Source organism: Dryobates pubescens, chromosome 19, assembly GCF_014839835.1.
Source record: "Dryobates pubescens isolate bDryPub1 chromosome 19, bDryPub1.pri, whole genome shotgun sequence".
NCBI classification, from domain to species: domain Eukaryota; kingdom Metazoa; phylum Chordata; class Aves; order Piciformes; family Picidae; genus Dryobates; species Dryobates pubescens.
The window spans coordinates 6,846,162-6,862,686 of record NC_071630.1 but is presented as its reverse complement, the minus strand read 5'-3'; the positions used below and the strand labels follow the sequence as shown (position 1 = coordinate 6,862,686).

At 39.9% G+C, this 16,525-nt stretch overlaps 1 protein-coding gene across 1 annotated transcript in view; it reads right to left on the bottom strand.

The window, feature by feature from the left end:
- ADAMTS18 (ADAM metallopeptidase with thrombospondin type 1 motif 18) overlaps nucleotides 1-16,525 on the bottom strand; it is a 78,290-nt gene that overhangs the window by 41,195 nt on the left and 20,570 nt on the right. The window contains exons 4-8 of the mRNA XM_054170162.1: nucleotides 9,491-9,773; nucleotides 4,762-4,961; nucleotides 3,696-3,779; nucleotides 2,716-2,875; nucleotides 2,007-2,112 (exon numbers count right to left, since the gene is read on the bottom strand). Coding sequence (XP_054026137.1) covers nucleotides 2,007-2,112; nucleotides 2,716-2,875; nucleotides 3,696-3,779; nucleotides 4,762-4,961; nucleotides 9,491-9,773 — 833 coding nt within the window. The remainder of the gene's footprint in view (nucleotides 1-2,006; nucleotides 2,113-2,715; nucleotides 2,876-3,695; nucleotides 3,780-4,761; nucleotides 4,962-9,490; nucleotides 9,774-16,525) is intronic.

Genomic DNA, 16,525 nt, shown 5'->3' with positions numbered 1-16,525 from the left:
ACTATCTTAAAGAAGATTGGAGAGAAGTGGGGTCAGTCTCTTCTCACATGCAACAAGTGACAGAATAAGAGAATATGGCCTCACAATGTGCCAGGGGAGGTTCGGGTTGGACACTAGGACCAATTTCTTCATGGAAAGGGTTCTCAGGCATTGGAATAGGCTGCCCAGGGGGTGGTGGAGTCATCACCCCTGGAGGTATTTAAAAGATGGGTGTATGTGGTGCTGCGGGACATGGTTTCGTGGCAGTGGATTAGCAGCAGTGGTGGGATTGTGAAGCTCTAGGCTAGCTGACTTGATGACTCAAAGGTCTCTTCCAATCTCAATAGTTCTATGAATCTATGACTCTAAGATGCATTTTTATCATACTGGAGTATGGAATTCCATCTAAGAAAGGCAGAATAATATGAGAATCAGAGGCAATGATGAAAAAGGAAAAACTAAACAAAACAAAACAACAAACAAACAAACAAACAAAAACCAAACCCAAGCAAACAACACAAGAATATTCAGGCATTTCCAACCAGAATCTCTCAAAGCACTTTAAAAAATAAAGAGAAAGAAGGACATAAAGAGACTGTAGAGATAAATTCTTGAAAAATAAGCTCTGGGCCTGATTCTCTCCTACTTCTGACTGAAGGGCATTAAAACTGTACTGAGGCCAGTGAAACTGCATTAGTGTCAGAGGACCAAACAATATCTGTTTTACATATTTGGTCCCATTGAAAGCATTGGCACAATTCCCATGGGCTTCACTGGTAGGTGGATTATTCTTTAATTCCTTGTTTCCCTTCATATGTACAGAAACCTGTGAAAGGGTCACTCATGTAGACATGAGGTCATAGTATATACTGTAGAGCATATTTGTACAATGAAAACTAAATAGTCCTGATTCAGCCATGCAGAATGGGAAGGATTCATGCCTTAACCAAACAGCAGAATATAGTACCACTGCTTTTCAGGGATATTCTGTGCAGCAATGCTTTATCTAACCCTTGATTCCAGGTTTGTACTGTGTAGAGAAACAATGCTTCTCTACTGCCAGTGCTTAGACAGACTCTAGCTTGAGCTGTCTTAAAACTGGAAATCAAAGCCAAGCAAAAAGTTGTGAGAAGGCAATTCAAAATCATTTAGGGAAAAAACAAAACACAAACAACCAAAGAAACCCAATTACAAAACAACAAGCCAGGAAAGTATAACCTAATAGTCTTCTTTAGATTTAATTCAACAATTCAGAGAATAGCTGAAGCTCCATGGAAGATTATTACTGATCTTGTTTGAAAGACAGAAGGTTCTTAGGAAAATAACAGTCGTATTACCACAGAAATCAAATTGAAATCCAATGGGTATAGATACAGAAAGAGGCCACTATAAAGATTCTTTTTAGCCAAATTACACACTAGACACAGAGAGAACAACGAAGGACAGGGTGAATGGAATGGATGCCTCCCAGATCCTATGAAACACCAAGACTGGGAAAAGGGGATTTCTAAGAGACACAGAGAGATCACATCTCCATACTGTAAACTGCAATGTGGAACAGTCACACCAATAGTAGAAGCAATTTGTCCACCAGAGCATGGTAATAGTGTGGGAAGCTTGTAGAATGTTATTGCCAGCTTTTACTGTTTGTTCTGATTATTACCTGGAATACATGAAAAAAAACCCAAACCCAAACTAAAAGTAAAGCAGCCTGGGCAGCAGAGTCTCCAGTTAATGCTAAAGGAAACACCTCTGAGTGAAGAGTCTTGACTTTCTTTGGTCTAAAATTACCTGTAGCTTTCCCATCAAATTAGAAACAGGTACCTGTATCAGAAAAAGGTCTCTCTGCTTACAGCAGCAAAACTGGTCAAAATACCACAGTGGTTATTTTTATGATTGCTGAAGAGATGACATTTAACAAGGCCAATGCATTAGCTCAATGCTTTATATATTCTAATCAATATATAGCTCTCTATAAATGATCCATCCACTTACATCTTTCTTTATAGAAGGAGCATGGAACTTACTTGTGCCCAGATTCATGAGCAATCGTAAAAGCCAGTCCAAGGCCTGTATCTTCATTAATGGTGCAGCTTCGGTATTTGCTGCACATGCCACTGATAGGTGCGAATCCTGAAGGAAGGAAGCAGTAGAACAGTTTGTTCCTCTCCAGAATCCCAAATACATATCATCTGCACTGCTCCTAATAAGACAGTCTGTTGTGGTTTATGTGGTTGTCTGCTTCATCAGGTTTGTCACAGAGGAATCACAGCAGACTGTTATTTGACAATGAAGGGACTCCTGTATAAGAAGCATAAATCAAACACAACCTCCCAAAAAACATTTTACTTAGAAAGATTATTCTCCCCACCTCATGCCAAAATTGTGAGGAATCCCATTTGAAAAGGGCAAGTAGTTAAAAAAAAAAAGGAAAAAAATAATCAGCATGGCAACTAGTCAAAGAGAGAAAAAAACATAACCAGAGAGGCTTGCAAATATTCTCAGCATCAAAGATATTCCTTGATGAGGTGACAGTCCCAAAGGATGTCTTCAGATAGCTTATTGTGCCATTTTTCACAGGGCAATGACACTCTTCAAAGAAAATCTGTAAAAAGGATCCTGTCCTTCTCTCCTTAAGCAGGCAAAAATGGACCTTTTAAAACGTTTCAGTCTCTATGAATCAAGATGCTGCTGTTGACACCCATGTGTTCATCAGAATGTGTTTTCATACCATACCTAAAGTATCACAGGGCTCATTTTTCCAAGAGCAGATATCAAAACCCGTAAGCAAGATGGCATGGTCGTGGCGCTTTCCGTTCTTCCCAACCAGAGCAGACTGCCATTGACAAAAGCTGTTCAGTGATTGGTCTGCATGGTGGTTAATCAGCAATCCACTCTGTAGGCATTTACAGACACAGAAATAGGTTGCTTCCGTCAGTACTTGAGAAAGGTGGTTGAAGGAATAAGAGCTGGCTAGGGAAAAGGGAATTACTTTTTCGTATTTGTCCTACATAAACTTCTGTACTCCCACGTTAACTGCCTGTGATGGTTGGCTCAGCTGATGAGTGAAATGATTACAGCTGTGAAATAAAACTACCTCTCTCCCCAGACACACAGACATACCCAAAGCCAGTGGTTGCGAATACAGTGTACAAACAAATTTGATTCTTGATAAAGCTGAACACTAAACCATATTCAATGTTTGGAAATTTCTGTGGAGGGAAAGTATTATCCAAGCAGATCAGCCCATCACAAATTTCTTTTCATCAAAACACATTTTGTCTTCTTTTGTCTCAGCAGCCTTGCCAAAAGAATTGGCTTCACTCCCACCTTTTGTTACATCTATCTTCAGTGTGGGACTTTCCGACTTATTCCTCCTTCAGATCATCACATCCTGGAAAGCCCTGCTCAAAATCTAGTTATTTAGATACTTCTTAAGTGGATTTCTCATTCCAGCTATTTGTCTTACAAAAAAAAGATGGAAATTAAGTTTCCTCTTACTGGAAGTAATTCAATGTTTTTAAAGAATGTTTCTATGAATTTAAGATTTTAGTATCAAACCCCAAGAAACAGTGAAATGCAGACAGTGTGATTTTTATCTCCTTCTCAAGCTTTATGTCTTAAGAAACACCTAAGAAAGCTCATGCACATAATGTGGGAACGCCCAGTGCTCCCTATGAACAGTAGCACCACACACACACTCTGACACGACTTACAGGCTCTTGTTCCAAAAGAAGAAGGCTCACAACGATAATGTTTATATCACTTCCAATTGTTCCATCTTTAAACAGGCTGGAGACCTGCAACAATTATTGAAGAGGAAATATCATCTATCCTGTTTTGGTTTTGTTTTTTAATAGACTAAACATATGTATTGAGTTATTGCATTTGGCTTCAATTTTCCTTACAAATTAATGGAATTATATACCTTGTAGGATTAATCCAAAAGAGCTTAACCCAGAAAAATTATGTCCCACTGCACTCTCTCAAAAACCTACTAAAACCTTCTATAGGCTTTGTTCTGTCCTTGGCTTTCTTGATCATATGCAATCAAGTTAAAAGTTCAAGTTTTGTAGTATAAAATCAAAGATCAAAGCCACAAAGGAAAACAGGTTTCTTGTTAACTTACATTCTTTTTCTCAAATCATTTTTGTTTCAAGGACATCAGACCAAACAGACTAAACTTGATCATGCTAAATGAAAAGAAAGTTTCAAGTTCATAGATTCACAGATTGCATTGCATTGCACTGGAAGGGACCTTCAGAGGTCAGAGGTCATCTTGTCCAGTCCCCCTGCACTGAGCAGGGACACCTGTGTGCAGCTAGATCAGGTTCTTTTTGGCACTACAAAAGAAGTGTTTTTAAATTGAACATTTTTTCCTATTCTTCTGTTTTATTTTATTTTTTACCCTGCAGTTCTGTTGCCAGAGTTGTGATAATCTAGGGATGTGTTTTTAAAGAACATTTTGAAGTAACACATTAGATGAAGTTTGAAGAAAAGTTATGTAAGGTGCCCCTGCTCTCTTTTGGTATCAGTTTGCCTATGAAAGGCAAAACACTGGAACAGGCTGCTCAGAGAGGTTAGAGTCTCCTTATCTGGACACAGGGAAAACCTGCCTGGACTTGTTCCTGTGTGACCTGCTCTAGGTGATCCTGCCCTGGCAGGGGGATTGAACTGGATAATCTTTCAAGGTCCCTTCCAACCCCTAACGTTCTGTGATTCTGTGATTATCTGACACAACGTTCCACAGGGAAACTGTACTTCAGCTACACCATATCTTACCATATTCATAACTGTTAAAATATACGTTGTTACATTTTCCTTGCCGTGCTTCTCCAACATTTTTTTATCTGCCACAACAAGAGTTTCAACATTTAGGCTCCCATTTTTCTGAATTTTAGCAGATGATCTTTTGAACCTTGCAGAAGTCCCATATTCATCTGAGCGAATGTATGTCTCTTCTGTGGGTGGCTTAGGTGCATCTTAAGAGAAATAAAACTCAGTTTTGGAAAAGGTTCAGATCACCCATGAGCAGTTTCATCAGAAAATGAAGTATCACAGGTTTAGAGCCTTAGATTATTTTTACAGCATGTGATTTAATACTTATGGCTAAGTTCTTGTATATTTATTAAAAAGGACCTGATTCATTCCTGAGGGAAGGATGGCTACAGGGAGAAAAGGAAACGGGAGAACCACAGTCATATGCAATAAGCAGTTTAAAAATAAGGAATTAATCTAATAAAATGGTAGCATCTGTGGCAAAATAACCCAAACAACACAACCAAAAACACACAGAGAATTGTTAACAGAATATCTGCAGTTTTCCTGTCCTTTTTGATAACTTCCTGAGATGTTTGGCATGTGCTATTTACATAGCAGTTGGTAAAAAAGTGCTTTCCACAACAGATGTCCACCATCAGTACAGAAAGCAGACACACACCATGAGTAAGATCCCTGCCAGCCTGCTCTTGTGATTGACATGAGCCTTCTACATGAATCTGCCACTGTGATTATTCCTGCTGGGAATATATTTGTTTAGGATAGGAAATGTCAGACAACAGCAAGGAGGGCTTGATAGCAGGATAGGTACATCCAGTCCACACTCCTCAAGGCCAGGGTGCACTTTGTTCCTCTTTACTTGTGTAGCATGGTCAATGGCACAGGTAGAGAATGGTCTCTGTTTCTTCAGAGAGACAGAAAATGGGGAATGTGTCCTACATCCTGTAATGCTTCTTCTGCATACACCTACGCTGCCTCTGCAGCAAGAATTAACCAGGAGACTTTGCTGTTTGGACAACAATAGGAGAATTTTTTTACATAGGATGTAACATGACACAAGTGAGGGAGCCTCAGGTAATTAATCCTGCGTGTGCCTCATCAGAAAGTATTCCAGAAAGAGAGGTAAAATAGACACTACTTTCTTTCATGCCTAACTGGGAAATCAAGAACACCACAACAGTGGTCTGCTTTCAAGAACTAGGTTACACTCAACTATATTTAACATTGCAACTGACTCTGCTAGTAGACTTTAAAATGCATCACTCATTATAAACAATTGTGCTTTACAAGCTCACAGAAATTCTCTCTTCTGGAAGCACATCAAGACATGAAGACATGCTTCACCCAGGGGTGCAGTGTTCAGTCCAAGGCACACCACTTTCCATGTACTATTTTGAAGGCAATACAACTTTAAAGCATTTGACTCATAAATCCATGAGCAGCAGAGTTTTGCTCTTGAATTAACTTCACTGCTACAAATAAAACCTAAGCAGCAGCAATATTTCAAGTATGATTTATTAACTTACAGTCCAGTTAATTCTCATGTTGTAAAACCATTTTGAATGTAAAGAAGAGTTTGAAAGATGATTAACTGGCTTCACTAGGTGCTTACAAATTGCCAGCACATGAAACTTTACAAGATGGTGAGTGGAACAAGCCACTTTTATGATACTTAAAAGTGGCAGCGTGGTCTTCCCTCTTCTGTTTAGCAAGTCTGGATTCATTCTTAGGTTAGGATAAATCAGCCTTGACTAGGCAGTGTTAACAGCAGAGGACTGCCTTCCTTAAGACTGCATTCTCTATGCCTTTGTTCATTCAATCTGGCATTTTCTATTCCAAGTGACCAGACTGGACTTTGCTGAAAATTTCAAACTGCTATGACTCCAGATGTCAGAAGGAGAACAGTCAAACAAAGTAAAACCTGAAAATTTAAGAAGAGAAAAAAGAAACAAAGACAGAAAATACTACTACTAATAAAAATAAAGACACCAACTTTTAAAAAGAAGACTGGAAGAACACAAAAAAAGTCCCAAATACTCCTAGAAGGGGTGTTGCCTTTACTAGAGTGATGTATTTTCTTCTACATCCTGTATTTGCCCCATCTCAGTTAGACAATCACATATGGTTTTCTTCATAGAGCCAGTGAACAGGAGCCCAGCTTATTCTACAGATTAACCACAGCTGGGTGTGGAAATAGGTGGTTATTTCTCAGAACTCCTCCTTCCTTTCTCTCAGAAGGTTATAGGTATGTACTGGGTGAAGTGAAAGACTGTAAGATGTGAAAAGAGAGAGTTTTGTGGTTAAGGCAATTAAATACAATCTTGCTTAATTGAGTCCTAACAGGGCATCTGACACTGAGTTCCTAAGCAGTGATGGGTAAATCACTTATACTAAACTCACCACAATTGGATGCTAGTGGCATGTTCTTCATGAACCCAGCTTGACTATGCAGCTAAGAACTCATAGCTGTAACTGAAATTACTCAGTATATAAAGACATATACACAACAACAGAAGCATATACTGTGAGAAGTATTTTAAAGAAAAACTCAGTTTATGCATTTGGCACCCAGAACCAACAGTAATTTTTGACCTCTTCTATGTCTGTGAGTCCTATTTATAAAGCAGGAATAATGATAATATCTTCTCTCATGGCAGGAGGTTATGAAAATACAGTGTTCAAAATACAGTCATTTATTATAAGGATAAGCACCGTGTAAAAGCTCAACAGGACATGAACAATTGTGAACTTGGACAAGCAGCCACAGGGGTTACAGTAAATAAGGCACAAGACCACGGTGGACAATGCAAATAAAATAAACCACTGTGGAGCAGATGAGCTAACTGAGCACCATGACCCTCTGCCCTGAAGCTGGAGGGAAAGGGAGTATGTATGAGGTAGTTTTGAACTGCATCAGAGTGCACATGTTTACAGGTTGACTCACAGGCAGCATCTGAGGTCTCGATTTCAAATCAAGGGAGCAGGATTTTTGAAGCAATGAATTTTTAGTAAGGAGTTTTCAGGCCTCAGTCTCAGCCAGCCACCTTTTCACAAGTTCACAGATTACACTGGGTTGGAAGGGACCCTCAAAGGTCATCTTGTCCAACACCCCTGCAGTCAGCAGGGACACTTTTAACTAGAGCAGACTGCCCAGGGCCACATCAAGTCTGATTTTGAATGTCTCCAGAGACAGGGCCTCAACTATACCCCTCAACAGTGTATTCCAGTATTTCACCACTCTCATTGTAAAGAACTTCATTGTGATGTCCAACCTAAATCAACCCTGCTCCAGTTCCAAACCATTGCTCCTCATCCTATGGCTACAAGCCCTTCCAACTAAACAGTCCTTCCCCAGCTTTCCTGCAGATCCCCTTCAGATATTGAAAAGTAGCTATAAAGCCTCCCCAGAACTTTCTCCTCTCCAGGCTGAACAGCCCCAATTCATTCATTGTGTAGCTTCATATATATTCTATTCATCACAATACAGTAAAAAAAAGTTATTTCTTTCTGCAAGATTTACATAGAATAGAATACATAGAATAAACCAGGTTGGAAGAGACCTTCAAGATCATCGCGTCCAACCCATCAACCAATCCAACACCACCCAAACAACTAACCCACGGCACCAAGCACCCCATCAAGTCTTCTCCTGAAAACCTCCAGTGATGGCGACCCCACCACCTCCCCAGGCAGCCCATTCCAATGGGCAATCACTCTCTCTGTATAGAACTTTTTCCTAACATCTAGCCTGAACCTCCCCTGGCGCAGCCTGAGACTGTGTCCTCTTGTTCTGGTACTGGCCGCCTGGGAGAAGAGACCAACATCCGTCTGTCTACAACCTCCCTTCAGGTAGTTGTAGAGAGTAATAAGGTCACCCCTGAGTCTCCTCTTCTCCAAGGCTAAGCAACCCCAGCTCCCTCAGCCTCTCCTCGTAGGGCTTATGTTCCAAACCCCTCACCAACTTTGTTGCTCTTCTCTGGACTCGTTCCAGCAAGTCAACATCCTTCCTAAACTGAGGGGCCCAGAACTGGACACCGTACTCGAGGTGCAGCCTAACCAGTGCAGTGTACAGGGGCAGAAAGACCTCCCTGCTTCTGCTGGCCACACTGTTCCTGATGCAGGCCAGGATGCCATTGGCCCTCTTAGCTGCCTGGGCACACTGCAATTCTTTCAGCCTCTTTTTAAAGCAGAGGTGCTCCAGCCCTCTGATCATCTTTGTGGCCCTCTTCTGGATCTGAGGGTCCCAGAGAAGGACACATTACTTCAGGTGAGGTCTCACCAGACCAGAGTGGCAGAATCACCTCTCTCGACCTGCTGGCCACACTTCTCTTTATGCAGCCCAGGATGCCGTTGGCCTTCTGGGCTGCAAGTGCACATTGTTGGTTCACTGCCAGCTTCTCATCCACCAGTACCCCCAAATCCCTTTCTGCAGAATTGCTTACTAAATGCCATGTCAATGTCAAGAAAATCAGGCAAAGGATCTTTTAATCTAGGTAGAGAATAAGAAAACTAACCAATTATTCTGATGGCTAAATAAAACAGACAAGGGTATCAATTTAAAAGGAAGAAAAAAAAAACCAAACCCACAGTTTCTCATATCCATTTCAATTTAGAAATATATGATTTAAACTGATTATGTCTCCATCACAAAGGTGACTGAACCACACCTCAGAATCACCACAGTCTCTAAGAGCCACTACCTCAAAGAAGGAGAGAAAGTTTCCTTACATACATTTCTTGCGCCGTCCACAAAAATGTTGCTTTTGAAACCTTCCATGCTGGTAACCATTCGCTCGAGCACGATACTTGTGGGAAGTGTGAACTCTGTGATGAGCAAAAGGAAAGTGTTTGGAATTGGCCTGCACAGAGTAGCGGTGCACCTTCTCTTCTGCAGTTCGTTTATACAACACATGGGGATGGTGTCCAGCAGGTGATGTGTAGTTGTGCTCCTGTGCTAGCTGCTGAGGTAATGGAGATATAAGGAACTCGATCTTCCGTGTCCTTATCAAACCTGACTAAAAAAAGAAACAGTGCCACAAATTAGAGAAAAGACTGTCAAGGTTCACAGTTGGACCATGATGACTCTTACAGTGATCTCCTTTCAAAACTTAGGTACATTGAAATGTTTTCCTCTATATGTGATTCACTCCATATATATAATCTTTGTAGCTTTCCCAATTAAAGTGCACATTGTTCTCCTTTGGAGATGACCAGGTTTCACATTTGGAAGCACACAAACCAAGGATGTTGTGGTACTGGCAGGACCTTCAAACAGTACCATGAAAAGTTCCATATGCAATAGTAGTCCATTCTTCACAGTAGAGATTTGTTTGTGTACAGAATATATGTCCCATAAAAAGACTTTTTATGCTTTTGGAAAATGCAGCTTCTAAGAAATTAATTAATAAACCAAAATATTAAATTAAGATTCAGGTCTTTTGCAGAACAAGGTATTACCAGGTGGGAATCCTGGACTTAAGGTGACTCTAAGCAGAAATGCAAGCACATTATAATACAGCAGCACAAAATGGAAATATCTGAGTATTTTAGTGCTATCATTTAGTAACCAAATCCCTGCAATTTGATAATCATAAATGCAGTTTAAAATTTATGCCCTCCTACAAGAGAAAGCTGATCAGTGAAAGCAAATATCTGATTGTTTTCTTTCTTGGATCCCTGAAAGACAGAAGTAAGTATGGGAAAATGACACTGTAGTTTTCACATAGTATCTGTGCATAAAACTGCACATGTGATGAAGTGTTTCCAGGATCAGGGCCAGGGAAATGTGGGTGGCACTGAGGAAGTATTTCCATGCAGCTCATTAATCAGTTATGATTTTATTTCATTTCTTGGTTTTGTAAAACATGTTGTAATAAACACTCCTTTTTTACCAAGTCAAAACCCAAGAAGTTTCATCAGGTAATTCTATTATATTATATACATAATACTAGATACAGATTTTCGGTTTGGATCTGTGAGGCTCTACCATGTGCCAACACCCTCCTGCCAAAACTGACATCCCACAAGGACTACATATCTCCTATGCTTCAGAAAAGTATGTGCAGACAAACAAATGTCAATTGCAAACCATCTTACCCAACATCTGAAGTCCTTCCAGATCATGATTCCACATATTAGACATCTATCACCTATTCCCTTTTGAAATGGATGCTTTTCTTTAGCCTGACTTCCTAGGACCAGAATCCTAAGAGCATCAGAAGGAGAGCAGTTTGAATGCCCAACCTAAGCATTGTATTTCTTAAGGATTTGTGCAATTTTCTGCACTTTCAGAACTGTTTCTCATGGGGAAAACTCAACAGAAAGCCAAATGAAAGTGATAATAGGAAGTTATACATGAAATCTTCACAGCTTTAACTGTTTACTAAGCCAGTGTTAACATTAAGTCTATTGAGCTGAAAAGGTTGATCAGAGATACACAGGTCCTCAATAATCTATAGTCATACACTATGCCCTTTTCAAGGACATTCACTTTTGATTTTCCAAATCAAACCCACTACCCAGTATGACCATCTTTCATAGGAGCCTAAAAATAGCACTCACAAAATGATACTGTGATCTGAATTTTGTCAATAGTAGAGAGTCCATATCACGAACTGGAATTGCTCCCGGGCGGGGGTGGGGGAAGATGAAAACAAACAGCTGATACTGTGATTAACAGTTTGCCCCTCTCCTTTCTTCAACATGAATTCATAATTATGTATTTCAGCCTGTATCTACTTAACATTCTAAATGAAGGTTAAAATTGCCTCTGTCAATAAGAGACAGGCTTCAAATAATTGACAAGAATTTAACTTGCCTGCTCACTGCAATAATTTGGCACATTTCAAATGTCAGATCACATTTGGTCATGACAAAGTACTTTCCTGTAGGAAAGAAGACTAATATTTTCATCCTCATGTGTGTCATCACACAATTTAAAAGTGTTTCTGAGGGGCAATCTTTATCTGCTAGAATGCACTGATAACTGGGGACTGCTAAATGATTTTTTTTTTTCAGTTGAAAACCAGAAATGTAGTGAATCTGGTTTTTATTTCCCCATTTTAAAGATTTCCACATCTGAAATTATTCCTGTAGGAATCATTTTGCAAATGATTCAAACCATATGGAACAAAGGGTTTTCTACATTTTCCTGTAAGAAACTGTCCCTGATGTACTCCAAGTTTCAGGCCCAAATGTAGTTTCTATATTTAACATTAAAAGGGACCATTAAGAATTCTGGAGGGGGAAAAAAGGCAAACTGGATTTTCTGCAACCAGCACTGCACGTACATTGCTGCTGCACCTTTGCATAGCCGGAGCTGACTGAGTGCCTTACAAATGTATTCACTTTTTTTTTTTTCCCTCCAGCAGAAATTACCCTAAATCTCCAGTAAGAGTTCTTTCCTTTGGCTTTTACATCAGACACATAGTCCAAATTGAAAAATGTTGTGTGAGTGAGAGATACCTTCTTTTTGATAACATCTAGTTTTATGAAGTTGTCAAGAAGAAAGGGGAAGTGCCACAGAGCAATCTGAACACTCATTCAATCACAGACCATTTCCCATTTCTTCTACATATTGGATGGTTTCAAGGATTCTTGTTAAAATAATCTCTTTGGTAATTCCAAAGTAATGCTGAGAATGCTGGCCTGGCTTCTGACAGAGATGCAGTGCCCAGGATCCTGCAAAGGGGCAACTGGTTAATACCTGCCAGATACTTCTCTTGCAGATTCTTGGATGTTTGTCTGAGGTAAAGCAGTGGCCTATGACTATGGCCACGTTGGCTGGGAAACGCCAGAGCACAGAGGCAGGATACCAGCACAGACTCATCTTTTCTAGCTTTACACTGCCAAGGAATTTCAGTTCTGAATTGAAGTCCTGGTTTTCATAGAATGGTCTGGGTTGGAAGAGACCTCCAAAGGGGTATTTTGGCTTGTCTGTACTCACGGGCAGTGTGTTAACAAAAAAAAACCCCACAAAACAAGCAAACACACACACAACAACTCCTAGTGTTTTTTTCACAAATACCTGAAAGATCCCTCTAATTGTGAACTAGATGCCATGTTTATCCAGATCACATACTTCAGTAGATTACCAAGTACTGTCAAAATTCTCATGGCAATGTATGCATTAGTTTTCCTATTGCCAGCACAGCTTTCAGCTGTGTGGTTTTCCTTGAATCAGAACTTAGGGATATCTTTCCATTAACTTTGATGGGTTTGGGACCCAACAAGGAGAGAGGCAGACAGGTCAAAACTCCATTTGTTCAGATTCTCTGCAATTATAACACTATGAGAGGAAGCAGGATGACAAAATCTTAACATTCTTACTAAGTCTAGACAACACAGCATGAAAAAGACCAGGGATTCCTGTCTATTCCCTTTCTCTCCCACTGTGGCTATCACTAATAATAGCAGTAATTGTGAGAATATGGTGGGAAGGAAAACCCAAGAGATTGCTCAGTTGGAATTTGTTGTTCTGCTGTTCTTCCCTCACAACATGTATTTGCTGCCCTTCTGCATGGGATATTCCCTTCCATTGGAATGTAAATTGAAAGACAGGCATTGATCTGGGTAGCTAGCAAATAATTCCGAATCAATAAATTAGAGGAACTTGCAGTTTGTTTGCAGAAGAGTTGAGAAGAAATGCAAAGGCAACATTCCTCCCACTTGCTATTTATTATGGGCAAAGGAATTTTCAGATCCAATCCCCCTTTGTGAAATCCTTCATATCAGGGTGTTAACACCAAGGTAAGGCACTTGTTCTGTTTTCATGGTGTTTTTCAAAAGGAGAGTCTCAAAAGTGAAAATTAGACAGGGGAGACTATAATAAAATATCTGCTTCAAGAATTCTTGTCATTAAATTCAGATTAATGAATAAAAATAAGGAGAAGTTTTTAAACCACTGAAAGTTGCTCTTAGCTATACAAAACCAGGTAAATCTTCCACTGACTTTAGACCCACATGAAATGGTTCTGAGTGTCACATACAGATATATTCATTTCTAACAGGTCTCATGGGCCTCTTACTGAAACAGCACAAAAGCTACTTCTGTTTGGCTCCTCCTGTGTCCTTAGACTCTGAGTGAAGCCTTTGGCATCTTACCAGCCTGTAAACCTAATTCGTTTTGAAGTTTCAGCACCTCCAAAAAACAGACTCTCCATAAAAAAAAAACCAACAAAACCCACAAACAACCAAAAAAACCCAATCAACCAAAAAAGAGTGAAGGACTTTGAGAACTTCTGGTTTTTGTCTATAATTTAACAAATCTAAGTTAGAGACAGACAAACCCTTGCTCTAAACTAGAAGAATCTCATGGCTGTGGATTACCAGTTTGAATACAAGGCATTTTCTTTAGATGCTAATTAAATTAAAGGCAACAGCTTGGCCATATGCATATTAAAACTACAGGAGTTTCATAAATGATGCAAATAATGAGGTAAGAAGCATACTGCAATGAAACTGAGAACTGAAACATATGAATAAAGGAACAGCAGTGTCTCAGCTAAACATTACTTAATACTGACTGACGCAAAGTTAAATTACAGTTTGTACAAAGATAGGAAAATGTCAGCAAAATAAAACTCTAAAAAGGTTTGCATGTATTGTCTAAGGAATAACTACTTATATCCAGAATGTTTTATTCAGCATTATGAGCATACACCTAAAAATAGGTGTTAAAAAATCCACTGTCAGTTAACTGAGAGCAGCCAAACCAATGTCCAAAGAAATGAACAGTCTATACCATTAGGTGGGTGTGCATGTACTCAAGATGAAAAATCTCTTAGAAGGAAGAGTTAAATGGTGTTTCACACCCATTAAAATAGTTCCAAATAGTCATGCAAAGTTCTAAAAGACTTGACAAAAGGCCAGCTGAAATTGGCATACAGCTTTCCACAGACTTCAGTGGACATTGATCCAAGACTTCTGTCCAGCTCCTACAAAACACAACTCATTGATTCAAACACATCTTAACAACAGTTACAGGACGTAAAGTACAGAAACATAAAGTACAGTTCTTAGTTGTACTTAAATAAAAGAGTAAATTAAGTATTTTCTCATCCTATAAAGAATGAGAGGAACCTAAGGACCATGATTGCCAGTGATTTAAAATTGGCTGTGGTCAAAGATGCAGTATCTAGTACTCACACCCCAGTGTTTTTGGGACTATCTCATATCACAGCACTATTTTCTCATTCACTTTGCCGTGGAAATTCATGAAAAGCTTTTAGCTACAGTTCATTTTAATCAAACTCTTCTTTTCTACCCTGATTCTCTGCTGGTACCAGAAAGGAAACACAAAAGACTGATCTCTGCCACCAAAGAATCCTCTTGCTGGAGGAGACTCCCCTAGACCACATGTCCTCCTGTGGGTTTTGTCCACCAGACTGCTTCCCATACTGGAATAATGAGCATCTTGGAAGCAGAAAGAAGGTATGATGGAGATCCAGAGCACATGAAGATATTCACACAACTTAGAGCTACTTTGCAATAGCTGAAGTTTAGCTGAAAGTTGCCTTTGGGCCCAGACTACAGAATTGGGCAGACATCAGTTTCAAATACAAATGCACGGTGCCCTGTGCTAGAAGGAAGAGGTCTCCTCATAACTCCTGTACCTCTGCTCGGATTCCACCACAGACTTATGAGGAGATGAGGTTCTTCCCTCAGGTTTTACAGGCAGATAATGGCAATCCCTTCATGGAGTACAGAAATGAGCTTCCTGTTTGTGATCAACCCTATATTCATTCGGCACATGCTCCAAAGCAGATGGTAGCAACAACCTCAAACTAGAAGCAACTTAGCTGTTAAGAGACTAAGTTATTAGCTCAAGCACTGCACATCATTTGTGTCTACATGGCATTTTGTAACATCTAATTCATGGCCAGCAGCTTGGAGAACAGCAGATCTGTTTCAAATGCATACTCAGAAAAACCCATATGGAGATGGCAGCCCCCTGTGCACACAGCAGCAGCTTGATACAAAATCCTGTCAAGGCAGCAAGAGAAGTGCCAGCCATTTAGAACAAGGTTGGGGTCAAGCTTTGAAAATGAAGAAGAGATTCAGTTTTCTCATACATGCCAAGCAATCCCAGGAAGAATAAAGTCCTGTTAAGTCTGCCAACATTCATCTTATACAAAGCAAGGCTATTCAACGAATACTAGGACAAGGCTGTTCATAGCAATCCTGCATCGTGTAAGCAGTCTAAATAAATTATTGTCTCTTTAGAGAATGTGTAATGAAGTAGACTCACCTCTTGGGATGGGTTAAGTTGGTAGTCTGAAAAATATGTGAGACTATAATCTTACTACAGTCATAAGCAAAACTCCTTCCAAGAATTACAGCCAGCAGTATAGTACAGCCTGACCTGGAATTGCAGACACCCGATATCGCTCACTGACTTTTTGAGAGATGGGTTATTGAGCACCTCTCAGGTTAGGGTCAAAATGTCAGTGCTCTGGAAAATATAATCAAAATGAGCAAATTAAGATGTGAAATTAGGTTAAAAAAAAAAAAATGACAAGCAAGATATCTGGCAAAGCAGAAAGAAGGAGCTGGATTGCAGAGCATGTTGCTGAGGTGAAAGATATCTTTACCCTTGGGAAGCATCACGAGCAAACAGCCAAACCAATGGCAGTAAATCATGTAATTAAAGAAATCCATTCCCTCTCTGCTTTGACCTACAGCCCCTTTTCTGGGTGGTAAATGCAAAGGGGACAGCAGCAGCTAACTGAGCTGAGGCGTGTTTTACCCTTGTACAGCGTCTGCCCCC